At 44.6% G+C, this 13,092-nt stretch overlaps 1 protein-coding gene across 1 annotated transcript in view; it reads right to left on the reverse strand.

Moving 5' to 3' along the window:
* Positions 1–414: 414 nt before the first annotated feature.
* The window catches only part of ANAPC4 (anaphase promoting complex subunit 4), a 33,542-nt gene continuing 20,864 nt past the window's right edge, over positions 415–13,092 (reverse strand). Inside the window, exons 21-29 of the mRNA XM_066631757.1 lie at positions 11,791–11,884; positions 9,187–9,284; positions 8,598–8,659; positions 8,287–8,325; positions 8,103–8,204; positions 6,409–6,486; positions 3,775–3,945; positions 2,295–2,418; positions 415–776 (exon numbers count right to left, since the gene is read on the reverse strand). Of these exons, the coding sequence (XP_066487854.1) occupies positions 564–776; positions 2,295–2,418; positions 3,775–3,945; positions 6,409–6,486; positions 8,103–8,204; positions 8,287–8,325; positions 8,598–8,659; positions 9,187–9,284; positions 11,791–11,884 (981 nt within the window). The 3' untranslated portion in view covers positions 415–563. The remainder of the gene's footprint in view (positions 777–2,294; positions 2,419–3,774; positions 3,946–6,408; positions 6,487–8,102; positions 8,205–8,286; positions 8,326–8,597; positions 8,660–9,186; positions 9,285–11,790; positions 11,885–13,092) is intronic.

Consider the following 13,092-nt stretch of genomic DNA (forward strand, 5'->3'; position numbering starts at 1 on the left):
CTTCCTGGGTGACCTTGGGCCAGTTATGCTCTCTCTCAGCCTCACCTACCTCACAGGCTTGTTGTGAGGACAAGGAACTATGTAAACCACCTTGAGCTCCTTCGAAGGAGGGTGGTATAAACCTATGAATGAGTGAATGAATGAATGAAACACAGAAACACAAAGAGTGACAATCACTACAGAAAAACATACTCTTTAAAAAATATATAAATACATCTTCCATTACAACACACACACTGAAAAAAAAAATAGGACTCAAAACCTTTTGCTGTCACTTTTTCCTTTAAAAGGCAGACTAGGAAGGTGATCATAGAGGCATCTGAGAGAGCCTCACACGAGGAGCATCTGAAGGCCACAATATGATGGGGAAGAGGAAATGGCAGCAATGGCAAAGAACATACGGCCAATCCTGTATTAAATCTTAAACAGAAATATATTTTGCAGGAATAACTGGAGAGAGTTGGTTGTCTCTCCCCTGTGCTATTCAGGCAACACGGCTGTTAACACAAGAAATTGTATTTGGAAAATATCTTTTTCCAAAGAAACTCAAATTAGAGATAGTCTCAAGTATCGAGGTTCGATTCAGGCTCTTCTGTTTCATTGGTCAGGCTGTAAGAACCAATGCAGATGCAATCATCAGTGTTGTCTGCAGACTGGTCGAGCTCCTGGCCTGCTTTCACATGCTGAACTGTCTCCTCCTCTTCTTCCTCTTCAGCCTCACCGTCGTCTTCCACATCCATTTCAAACACTCGGACATGCCGGAGGTTTGAGCTTAGCTATGGAAACATTATGAAAGATAAAACGAGAGATGTTTTTTATTTTCAAGAAACTGCTCAAATGAAATATGCAGCATCACATAAACACTTTTTCAGTTAGAGTTCTTTTCAGCACTCATGCCAGCAGCATATTTTAAAGATAAAATGCATGAAAACTGATGGACCTATTGAATGAAGCATATGCAGCTCCCCCCCCCCCATATCCATGGTTTCAGTTATCTGAGAATGGTATTCAATTCAATTTCAATTTATTTGCTTAAAACCATAGGTCGTCGCAATACATTAAAAGAAAACAAAATATATAACAATAACCAATAAAAGCACTCATCCTTAAGATTTATGGAGTTTTGCACGGATCTTTTTTGCAGCTTTGGCAAACTTTGCTACTTGATAGGTGATAGTAACATCTGTACCCGCAAGCAAACTGCATAGCTGAACAGGCAAGGGTCTATCATGCAATAGTCTAAGTATACCAGCAAGAAATTGATTCCTAGGATGTTCATACAAGGGACAACTAAATAAATAGTGAAAGATATCATCAATAACCCCTAGTCCACATAGACAAACTCTTTGATAAAAGGGGGTATTATTATATTTCCCCTCCAACCAGGCCGATGGCATACATTGAAAGCCAAGGGCCGTAAATGCTTTCCGTAACGGAGCAGCAGTTAAATTTATAAAATAATTTTCCAAACCAAAAGATGTTTCATAAACATGAAACCAAAATGCAGATGACATTAGGGAAATAATACATAAATCCATCCTCTTAGAATAAAGGCTAATTTTTTCTTTGAGCAACTTCTTTATTTCATTAGTAATAAGCGTAGGAAGGGACTCTACATTGAGTCCGTATTCTGAGAATGGAAAATAATTTTTTTTTTTGAATTACAAAACGTTCTTCTTTCTTCCTTCCTTCCTTGTCCCAGGCTTGCTGCGTTTCCCTCTTCACTGAATTTAGGGGAGAGATTTAAAGCCCAATCCTATCCAGCCCTGCACCCAGGGCTCCAACAGCACAGCAATGGCTGCTTCTGGATTCTGTGAGCTCCAGGCTAGCACTAGGAATCTCCTCGGGGAAGGAAGTTTTTGCTCCCTTTGAGCAGGTACAAAGTGGAGGAGGCCTGTGTCGTGCTGGCTGGCCCAAGTGGGAGGACAGGATATGGCGGCAGGGGCTGCAGCCATCTTTGCCCACCTCCCAGGCCCAACCCTTTCCTCCCCCCCACCCAGTTACACCCTCCTCCTCACCCTCCCCCTGCTTCAAAACACCTCACCACCAGGTAGTGGCAGAACTTATCACCGGCTGCTCCTGCAGTGTCTTCTTCCAGTGCTGAGGCCCAGCGCCAATAGCGCCACCTCACTGAGTGCCACAGATGTGCCTTACATCTGCCTTATGTTTGTGACACCTGGATCCAGCAGCACTGGTGTACTGCCGGTGCCAGGCCGGATAGGATTGGGCCCTAAGTCCTGTACAAGGCCACACTAAAACTGAGGAAGTGCAAAATTTGTCAGTGGGAGGCTTACCACACAAGACACTTTTCGAATACCATTCACAGCTACATACTGGGCCTTCATGTTCTCCAGCACCCTCCACTGACCCTCTATGGTCACTGTACATGTAGGTATGTTGGCGCACTGCTCATCCAACCTAGTTAAGAACCAGAATGAAATGCAGTAAGTCTACATCAAATTTTAACTTCAAACAAAAATTTCAGTTTCAACCCTATAACATGTATGTTCAAGGGGGCAAGTTATCCCCCTACTATTTCCTAGATTTTATCTAGGACCTGCTCTTTCAGGTCTTAGCTGTCCTCCTTGCCCATTTTTAGCAAAGTATCAAAATATACTGATGGTATCCAAGGTCTGCAAGAAAAAAGTTGGTCTGATTTCACCACCGTCTGCAAGAACATAAGAACAGCCCCACTGGATCAGGCCATAGGCCCATCTAGTCCAGCTTCCTGTATCTCACAGCGGCCCACCAAATGCCCCAGGGAGCACACCAGATAACAAGAGACCTCATCCTGGTGCCCTCCCTTGCATCTGGCCTTCTGACATAGCCCATTTCTCAAATCAGGAGGTTGCACATACACATCATGGCTTGTAACCCGTAATGGATTTTTCCTCCAGAAACTTGTCCAATCCCCTTTTAAAGGCGTCCACGCCAGATGCCATCACCACATCCTGTGGCAAGGAGTTCCACAGACCAACCACACGCTGAGTAAAGAAATATTTTCTCTTGTCTGTTCTAACTCTTCCAACACTCAATTTTAGTGGATGTCCCCTGATTCTGGTGTTATGTGAGAGTATAAAGAGCATCTCCCTATCCACTCTGTCCATCCCCTGCATAATTTTGTATGTCTCAAGAAAAAAGTTTGAGGATATAAGAATGGGTAAGATAAAGGCCTTCATTCTAAATACAAACCTAACCAGAACAACATCTAGCATTTATATCATGTTTTAGTGTTCAAAATAGTTCACATGCATGATCTCAGTACTCTTTTCAATGACCCACTGGTTAGGCCATTAGGCCAATAGTGTCCTTACCTCTTCATGAACATTCAAGCTACTAATCAGCACATAACCCAGCTTACACTGTTTCTCATGACATCACTTGTGCTAAAGGAAGTAATGTTCTACTCTTACACATACAGGGGCAACAGCCATTTTTCCTCAGTACATCCCTCCACCCTTATTTCACAGTATGCCCCAAAGTGTCCACAAACACAGTGGAAAGTTTTAAAAAACTAACTACAAGGATGAAAAAGCCGGTGTTTGCATACTGCAGCAGGAACACTGTGTTGTTACTTAAAAAAGGAAAAACCCATAACATAGAATTGGAATCTTCAGTTTGCCAATTTCGAACAGTCTGCATCTCTCTTAAGTCTGCCTGCAAAAAGACTGCAGAGTGAAAATAAAAGAGGGTTAAGTGTTAAATAAGCTAACAGAGGATAAAGGTAAAAGAGGGTTAACTGTTAAATAAGCTAACAGTTCAGTTCATCAGCACCTTTGACCAGAATTCCAACTGAATTCCGATTCCTGGTTTTCCTCTGTATATATGGATGACAAAGGGAGCTGAGCCAAAATTCTCTCCTTCCCCTCTTGTTCCACGTTCTCAGCAAGTACTACTGTTATGGTTTCATCATCGTAGAAGTGAGCGTCGAGACAGCTGTAGAAACTATGGCAAGACAAAAAGCCTTTTAAAATTGTGGCCAAACTGGAACATAAAAAGCGTGCAAAATAAAAAATCTAGAAAGGTCTTTTTGTTGAAATGAACTGCAAAATGCCCATACTATTTTATTGGGGTATTCACCTGTGGAGTCTAAAAAGTCTAAATCTTTTCTTTTACCCTCTAAGGCTGCAGTTTTCAAACTCTCAGGGAGTTTGAAACCCGAAGTAAGCCTTTTTGGGGGCGGGGGGGGGGAGGCAGCAGGAGGAGGAGGGGGGAGGCAGCAGGAGGAGGAGGGGGGAGGCAGCAGGGAGGAGGCAGTGGCGCAATCCCCAGGATCGCACCGCTCAGGGGGGTTGCAGGGGCTTGGGTGCACTTGCCCAAGCCTCCTGCAGCCTCCCAGGGGTGCAGGAAGCCCTGGGCTCACCAGGTCAGGGAAAGTGAAAGCGGGGCGATTGCACCCCGCTCCGCTAAACCGGAAGCAGAGCACGATCGCTCCACTTTCTCTTCTGACTGGGGTGCACCCTCCAATCCCTGCAGCAGCCGTCCCTGGGTGCAGGGAGCCGTGCGCGAGTGCCTGCAGGGCTCCCTGGGTCAGGGAAAATGGGAGTGGAGAGATTGCGCTCTGCCTCTGCAAAACCTTCACTGCTTCCTCCCTGCCTCCTGGCTGCCCCCGTCCCTTAAGGGGAAAGGGACCAGGACCCTCAAGCTGGGGCGTCGCGATGCCCCAGTCTGAATACCACTGCTCTAAGGCTAAGCAATTAACGTCCCTTGATTCACAATATACTGGCAGGCTGCAAGTGTCCTGCTTCAGTATGTTTTTATTCCTATGAAAATTTAAATTGACTGGTCCATTCCCTTCTTGAAACAGGCGACAGTCCTTTGTAACAGAGAATAATATCCAACTCAGACATTCAGAAGATCCCTAACTATGCAATATGTTTTCTGTAATGCAAAGCAGCAAAGTTGGCTCTGGGAGAGCTAAAATTGGTATTGAACCTGCACAGTATTCTGTTCAATTAAGCTTGAATTTCTCTCAAGATCAGCGCTTGCCAAACCATGACCCGTGGGCCGGATCTGGCGCAACACTGATTCCTTCCCCACTGTGAGCAGCACATACTGTTCCGCCATGCTGCTTGCTAGAAGCCCCTCTGACCACCATTGCATGACCCACTCCGCAGTCCTGTCTGCCTGGAAATCAGGTGCAAAGCCTGCTGGGACAGTGAGCTACAGATGCCAATTTCTTAGAGCATCATGCAGTGATGGTCAGAAAGGCTTCTAGTGAGCTGCACAGCAGAACAGTAAGCGTTGGTCCAACCGGGGACCGTTTTAACGCTATGCAGTGTTCACAAGTTTTGACCGCTGCTCAAGATCATGGCTTGTTATTCGCATTATCAACCAGCCACAACAGCCTGTTGTCTGCCAATTCTTAAAAGGAAGTAGAGTCAAGAACAGACAACCAATGTGAAAGTCTAAGGTGAGTACAAAAAAGGCAAGAGGCTTTGTGTGGTCAATGTGATATTGAAAGTAATTATGTTGGCCACGTTGCTCTGCTGCTAATTTCCTACGCGGTCTTGGGAAAGTCACATTCTTGGCTTGGTTGCCATGTACCATGTACAATACTTGCTACACTGAAAGTTGCAATCCATATGCTTCTGCATGCAGAGCGTCCTAGGTTCAATTCCTGACATCTTCAGCTAGGGCTAAAAAGATTCCTGTCTGAAACCCTAGAGCAGTGACGTGCAGTGAAGTGAATGAATGGCTGGGGAGGCACTTGCTGTGGTGCCGCAAGGCATTCTGGAGGCTACCTGGAAGCTGCAGCACCTGCCAATCACAACAGAGTGCCTTTTTTCGCAAGAGTGCCTTTTCTTCTTGCTGCCTGTTACTATACAAGCAGATACTAGAGCCGCAGAAGGAGAGCTCAGCCTCACTTGTGATCGTTGTGACCACTCAGGATCAGGGTGGAGTGCATGTGCAATCACAGAGAATCACATTGTACACATGCTCTATCCGGTTTCTGAGTGGTTGCGTGATCACAAAGGAGGCAAGAGCTCAAGCTCCCCTGCGATCATGCAACCCGTCAAAAAGTGGGTGGAAATTGCGCACAATCACAGAGGCGACTGAGGCTATCTTCCTTGGAGTATGACAGGTGAGGCTCTGCCTCTCCAGCCTCCCCTGACTGTATGTGCCTCCCTTGAAGAAGGTGCTGCCAATCACTAATACTGAGTAAGTGGACCATTGTCTGATTCAGTGAGAGGCAGCTGCTTTTATTCCTGCTCAGAAACGAGCACAATTTGAAAGCATAATCAAAGTCAGATTCACAAGAGGCATTCCTAATTTCCCCAGTTTAAGCATACAGGAAGGCTCTCGTTTCTATGATGTATAAAAGGCATAATTAAATACTGTAAGTTATCATTTGATCAGGTAAGGTTAGTTCTGCATGAACAACTTTTATACTTTAGATATACTGACCTTGTGCCTAAATTCTCAATAATACTGTTGTTTAGAGAATTTCCAAAATCAATAGCGAGTAGTCCATTATTAGCAGAGCTGAGGGGGAGTGGGGGTTGGGAGGAAGAGAAAGAGAAAAGTTACCATATAAACAAAAGTTTGAAATTTTTCATAGACATTGAAGAATATCTGAAAATGCACCACAAACATTAAAAGAGACCATTTGCTTAGCCTCGATTCCACTCATAACTGCTCCTTCATCTACTAATGGAAATCAGAAGTCATATTTTTTATGGCCATCTGAAACTTGTATCCCTGAGATTGTGTATCTTAATATCCACAATAGTCCAAAACATCCTTTGATACTCTGGGAGCAAACTATAAACTAGGGGTGGCCAAACGTGCTTAATCTAAGAACCGCTTACAATAAACTTCGCATGTTTGAGAGCCGCAAGGAAGATGTTTGAGAGCAGAAATATTTAAGAAGCATTTAAATTCTTAAATATATTTACTCACCATGAACATTAAACTTGTGTTTTAAGCCAGTGGACTCTCAGTTTATATCCAGTAAATAAATATGACACTTGAACATTTTTTATTTAGCTTTTCTATTAATTATGATGCAAAAAGGAGCTCAGCCAACATATTTCCACGAGCCACACATTATATGTCAAAGAGCTACATGCGGCTTGTGAGCCAAAGTTTTGGCACCCCTGTTATAAACAATACTGGTAGCTCCTTTTGTAGATTGTGCCACATTTCTAATTAAAAGAGCACTGGGTGATAAAAAGCACAGCATGAATGGGAGGAAATGGGCTAAAGAGTGCTTTCCTCCCACGACTCCTCTCCCATTACTTGATTACCTCTCCTCAACACAATACTTCTTTCCCCAGCACAAGACAGCCTCCTCAGGTTACTGTCTCCCCCAGTGGCTGAAGAGACAGAGCCCTAAAGACTTGCACCCTGCTGCTACCTCCTCATCACTGGCAATGACTGAACCCTTTGTTCTAGAGCCTTCTCTATGGAACGTGTGGTCCCACCTCCTTTCTAGCCTAGAACATGACTCCCTGGTGTTCTTGTTTCCCAAACAACCATATAGCCAGACTTGAAAGCTGCGGGAGAGGTGCAAGTAATTTCAGGACTTGACTGCAGCTGCAATGTCTATGAAGCTGGCAGCCCGTTTACTGGCAGTGGGCCCTTTGGCCATCCCAGTGACACCAGCAATGGGCTCAGCAGCCATGCAGGCTGACTCTGGGGTGGGTTGGTGTGTGCAAGTTTGGGTTGGGGGCAGGAGCAATGTTCCTGGGCAATAAACAGACCATCTAAGCGAATAAAGCAACCTGTTCAGCAACCTTTTTATAAATGAAGTTTGGTTTTGTTGATTCCATTTAATATCAGGTAGTGGGCTAATTCCCACACCTATGCTTTGCCAGGTGAAATGTTTTTGGATCATGGTGGCAATGATTGGGTAGTAAAATAGTTCATAGTGGGGAGGAAGAGTTTTTTTGTGTTTTTTTTTGCAAGAGTGCCTCCCCACACACCTATATGTGTGAATGTATATGATAGATACACGCAGGCGCGTTTGCGCGCACACACACACACACACACACACACACACACCCCTATATATACACCAATAGATTAGACTAAATGAGACAGGTGTATGTAAAGAAAAATGAAGAGCCCCTAAACTAGACATTATCCAGCCATCATACCTCGAAATGTCTGTATGCCTCCTCAATATATATATTTTAGAAACAGAGTTTTCCCACATTGTGAACAAAACATAATGCAAATTGGATGATTTATCATTCCACCTGCAATGACAATTTAAAGTTGCATCAGTAACAATCCAACACACAGTCAATGGAATGCAGTGAAGCCATGTTGCATACTTACAAAAAGGGAAGCTTAAACAGCTGAGGTACTGAATCCTCACTAGAATCGAAAAGAAATAAGAAAAATATTACAATTTGGATGTAAGTGGAAGGCACATGCATCCCTCTCTGATGTCAATTTCGCTGTGCTGCTGCAGGCCGCCCCTTCCACAATTCCATCCCATGCTATTTTGGAGAATCCTTCAATCCTCAGGTGTGGATTGAAGCTACGATAGACATGAAAGTCACATCACTCAAATGGAGTTCCAATTGTGCATCTTGGGACCCCAGCCTACGTAAATACAAATACATGACTTTTTATAAACACCTTACCTTTTGGATTCTTTGTACAAGGGCATACAAAATGCAAGGCGCACAGATTTTCCAATCACATCCTAGAGAGAGAACAGAATTACTTATAGCTGCACACCCACCAGCACACAAGCAGGTGAATGTTTTTAAACTCTGGCACTGCTGTTATTCTAGCATTTGAAATAAGTATGGTTCTTCTAGCTTTTTAAAGAGCTGCACAGAGGATAAAAAAAAACCATCAGCCTGCCTGAAGGCTTACAATCTCTAAACACAAGCACAACACAGCACGACCGTTCAAAATGCAGAATTAACATTGCACCACCTCCTTATCTTAGCTCAGTGGAAAAAAAAATTCCTTGAGCCTGGCAGTTCCAGGTTCAAATTCCAGTACCTCCACTTAAAAGAAAGCACCGGTAGGAAAGGGAGAGGCTTCTGCCTCTGATGGGGGGGGGGGCGGCAATTCCCAGAATGGTCATTTTTGAGTCTGAAAGATCAACGTCTAACAATATAAAAGTATTTTCATAAACACTTGCAACATGTTATGGGAAATTGCCGAGAACACCCGTGAGGTATCTGAAAACCAAAACCTGACCCACAATTGCACACTTACAGCTGGTTTTTGTAGGCACTGATCGATAATTCCTTCCATCTGCCTTTTGACAAAATGGAGTGACTTCTGAGGATAGAATGGAAACAGCAAAGGGCTTTCTGCAAAATGAACATTTTTAAAAAACACAACTTCATTATGCGACAGTGAAGGAAAAAAAGTTGTTCTTTATTAATTGTCTTTTTCAGATTATTCACTCATGTTATTGGTTAAAACAGATTCTAGAAACGGCATCTCAAGAAAAAGCACATACACCTATGTTAGTTTCAAATTTATTATGATATTCACACATATGCTATCATATACACATACTATAATTCACCCACATACTGCATATGGTGCACACAGAAACAGTTGCCTGACAGCCCAATCCTGAGCTGCCCGGTGCTACCGGACCCTGCGGCTCCATGGAGGGCTGCCGCCGGATCCTAAGCCTCCCGCACTACCGCGGGAGGCTCCTCGGGAGAAGGGGATGTTCGTCCCCTTCCCCTGAGTAAGGGAAGCAGTCCCACAATGGGCTTCACTTTAGAGGCGGCCAAAAGGTCGGCGCTAAAGTAAAGGTGCTCGTGTAGGGCGAGCAGCCCTGCACGAGCACCTTGGATCCTGTGGAGCTCAGCTCCGCAGATCCGCCTCTCTCCCTCCCCCGACATGCCTCCCTCACACCCCCGGCCACGCCTTCCCCCTGCCTGGAACGTCTCCCCCATGCCCCTGGCCATGCCCCTGCCTCCCATTCCGCAGCCCCGCAGTCTGGGAGACTGCGGAGCTGCAGAACCTGAGCGACTACTGGGTGCTAGCCCAGTGCTGGCCAGCACTGGACTAGCTCTAGCGGGAGCCCCACAAACGTGCCTTACAGCACATTTGCAACTGAGGTCCGCGGTATGGAGCTGTGCCGCAGACCTCAGGATTGGGCTCTGACTCAGTTAATTAATTAGACCAAGTGCTTGAAATGTTCCTCATTGGTGTCAACACACCACTGACATGTATATACACTAAAACAGGTACAAGCTTTTGGAATTTAATCTAATGATCTCTCTCACTGGGCGGCTCAAGACTCATGCAATTCAGGAATTACACACATTCAACATTGACAAAGTTGTCAAGGAACTCTGAAAATGATTCTTCTAGAATTGACCACAGACAGCTAAGCCTAAATTATGCACGTTTGCACGATACTTAGTGCTGCCTTCCTGGATGCAAATCTGATCAGGACGAGAATTTGCATCCAAGTTTGCACAACCTTGTTAATTTCTGCATGGGTGGGGGGAAGGTGGGGGAGAAGAGAAAGCAAGAATAAATCAAAGCAAATTTCCTTGAATATAATGAGCTAAATTTCTCCTAAAGCATACAGGAACACTAAGGGGCATGCAATGGGTGTTTTGTTTTTTTAATTTGTGCAATAATTATGGAAATTAAAGCATACAATACCACCTATAAGTTCTTATTAATAAAATAAAACCAAATAAACACAAAACACAGGGAAATGTACACCAAGGGATTATTACACACTACAACAGGGCTTTTCAGGCCCTGGCCTGTTTCCGCTTAAGGGGCAGAGGCAGCAGGAGGCAGGGAGCAAGCTCCACTTTCACTTTTGAAGCATCGGGGAGCCCTGCGGACAGCTGTGCAGGGCTCCCCGCACCCCTGGGAGGCTGTAGGAGGCTCTGGTAAGTGTACCCAAGCCCCTGCAGCCTCCCTGAGCAGTGCGATCCTGGGGATCGTGCTGCTGCCTTCCCCTCACCCCCGCTGCCTTCCCCTGGCACCCCCGCAAGAACGTATTGCAGCTTTCAAGCTCCCTGGGAGTTTGAAAACCACAGCACTACAGTACAATGAATTGACAGTAACCAACACTCCACCTTTTAGGGATATTTCTGTCAAACTAGAACGGAATCCTATTCAACCGATTTGCTTGCTTTAAGAAACCTCACAGTCTACTAGCTCCCTGAGTTACAGATGTGTGGGCACTTTCATGAAGGTGCAGCACCTCTGCTGTGGTGCTTTTTGTGCTAGCGAAATGGCGCTGGCTGACAAGAGCCAGTTGTTTCAAGATACATACGTTCCGACTTCTGAACGGAACTCATATGTTGGGGATTTCGTGCATAGGAAGACCATATACAAGGTCCAAATACATCATGTAACCCAGTCTATATCACCAAGAAAAGCGAAATCCTTAAACTGCGAAATCCTTAAAAAGCGAAATCCTTAAACTGAGAATCTGTGCAAACCAATGTGTGTCACCCATCCTCTCTTGTCACTCAGTATCTCTCTCTCTCATGCACGCCCACACCACATTGCATGTACAGTCAGACCCCGATATCTGATGCATTCTGGGGCAAGCCTGGGAGAAGAAAGGAATCTGCATGACCCAGAAGTGGTTCTTTCAGTGCTAAAAACAGCTCTACAAACATGGAAATAGTGTGGTTTGGCTGTGAAAAGGAACCCTTATTTTGTCACTTTGTTTTTAAAAGGATTTAAATTTGGTTTCCAATATCTGCTGGCATCCTCAGTGAATCAAATCCGTGGATGCTGGACCCACAGAGACCGGGGTCTGACTATAAATTGTACAGAAATATGGGTTTCAATGTTAGTACTGCCAGCCACTTGCAATACCTTTTAGATGGTTGCTATTTTGAAGGAAATTAAACCACTGGTTTCCTTCTGTGTTAGGTGGGGATACAAGGTCATCATCTTCATCTTTCAAGTACTAGAAGGAAATGTTTTGAACAATAAATGTCTGAACAAGACAAAAAAGCATTCATCAAATAGTATGCTGAGAAAAATAATGTTCTCCCTTTTCTGATTTTGAAGTTAGCAACTGGAAGTGCAATCCTAAGCATGCTTAGAAGCAGGTCTTATGGTAGTCAGTGGGGTTTATCCCCAGATAAGTGCAGGATTGCAACCTGGCACAATATAGTGACTTTTTCCTATGCCTTTAGAAAGTGTTTTATTATCCAATCCCCAATCATGTTATCGCAGTTCACTCCAAATGTTATCTGCTAGGCAGAGTGGAACCGTTTATCAGAGATGGCTATAAACCTTTGCTCTATGAAACCAGGATCTGCCAACTGCCGTACTAGCATTTCGTGTTCGGAAGTTGTTCATTAAGTGAGCAAATCTGTCTCCTTCATGAAGGGTCCAATTTAGATAGAGGTGCCACTTTCTCCCTGCAACCCCCTTATTGATTTTCAGACAAGTGTTTGCATAAGAACATAAGAACAGCCCCACTGGATCAGGCCATAGGCCCATCTAGTCCAGCTTCCTGTATCTCACAGCGGCCCACCAAATGCCCCAGGGGGCATACCAGATAACAAGAGACCTCATCCTGGTGCCCTCCCTTGCATCTGGCATTCTGACATAACCCATTTCTCAAATCAGGAGGTTGCGCATACACATCATGGCTTGTACCCCATAATGGATTTTTCCTCCAGAAACTTGTCCAATCCCCTTTTAAAGGCATCTAGGCTAGACTCCAGCACCACATCCTGTGGCAAGGAGTTCCACAGACCAACCACACGCTGAGTAAAGAAATATTTTCTTTTGTCTGTCCTAACCCGTCTAACACTCAATTTTAGTGGATGTCCCCTGATTCTGGTATTATGTGAGAGTGTAAAGAGCATCTCCCTATCCACTCTGTCCATCCCCTGCATAATTTTGTATGTCTCAATCATGTCCCGCCTCAGGCGTCTCTTTTCTAGGCTGAAGAGGCCCAAACGCCATGTTGCAGAGAAAACATGTTGCCATGTTGCAGAGAAAACAAACGCCATGTGGGAGAAGAACCTGCCTGTCATTATTCCCTTAAAAATGCAACATCCGTCAGCAGTTTACAGCTATTTGATGCTAACTGGATGCTCTGACTAGCAGAGACTTGAAAACACCTAATTTGGCCGTAGGAATTGCCACAGAATGTGAAAA

Source organism: Tiliqua scincoides, chromosome 6 (genome assembly GCF_035046505.1).
Source record: "Tiliqua scincoides isolate rTilSci1 chromosome 6, rTilSci1.hap2, whole genome shotgun sequence".
Classification (NCBI taxonomy): Eukaryota; Metazoa; Chordata; class Lepidosauria; order Squamata; family Scincidae; genus Tiliqua; species Tiliqua scincoides.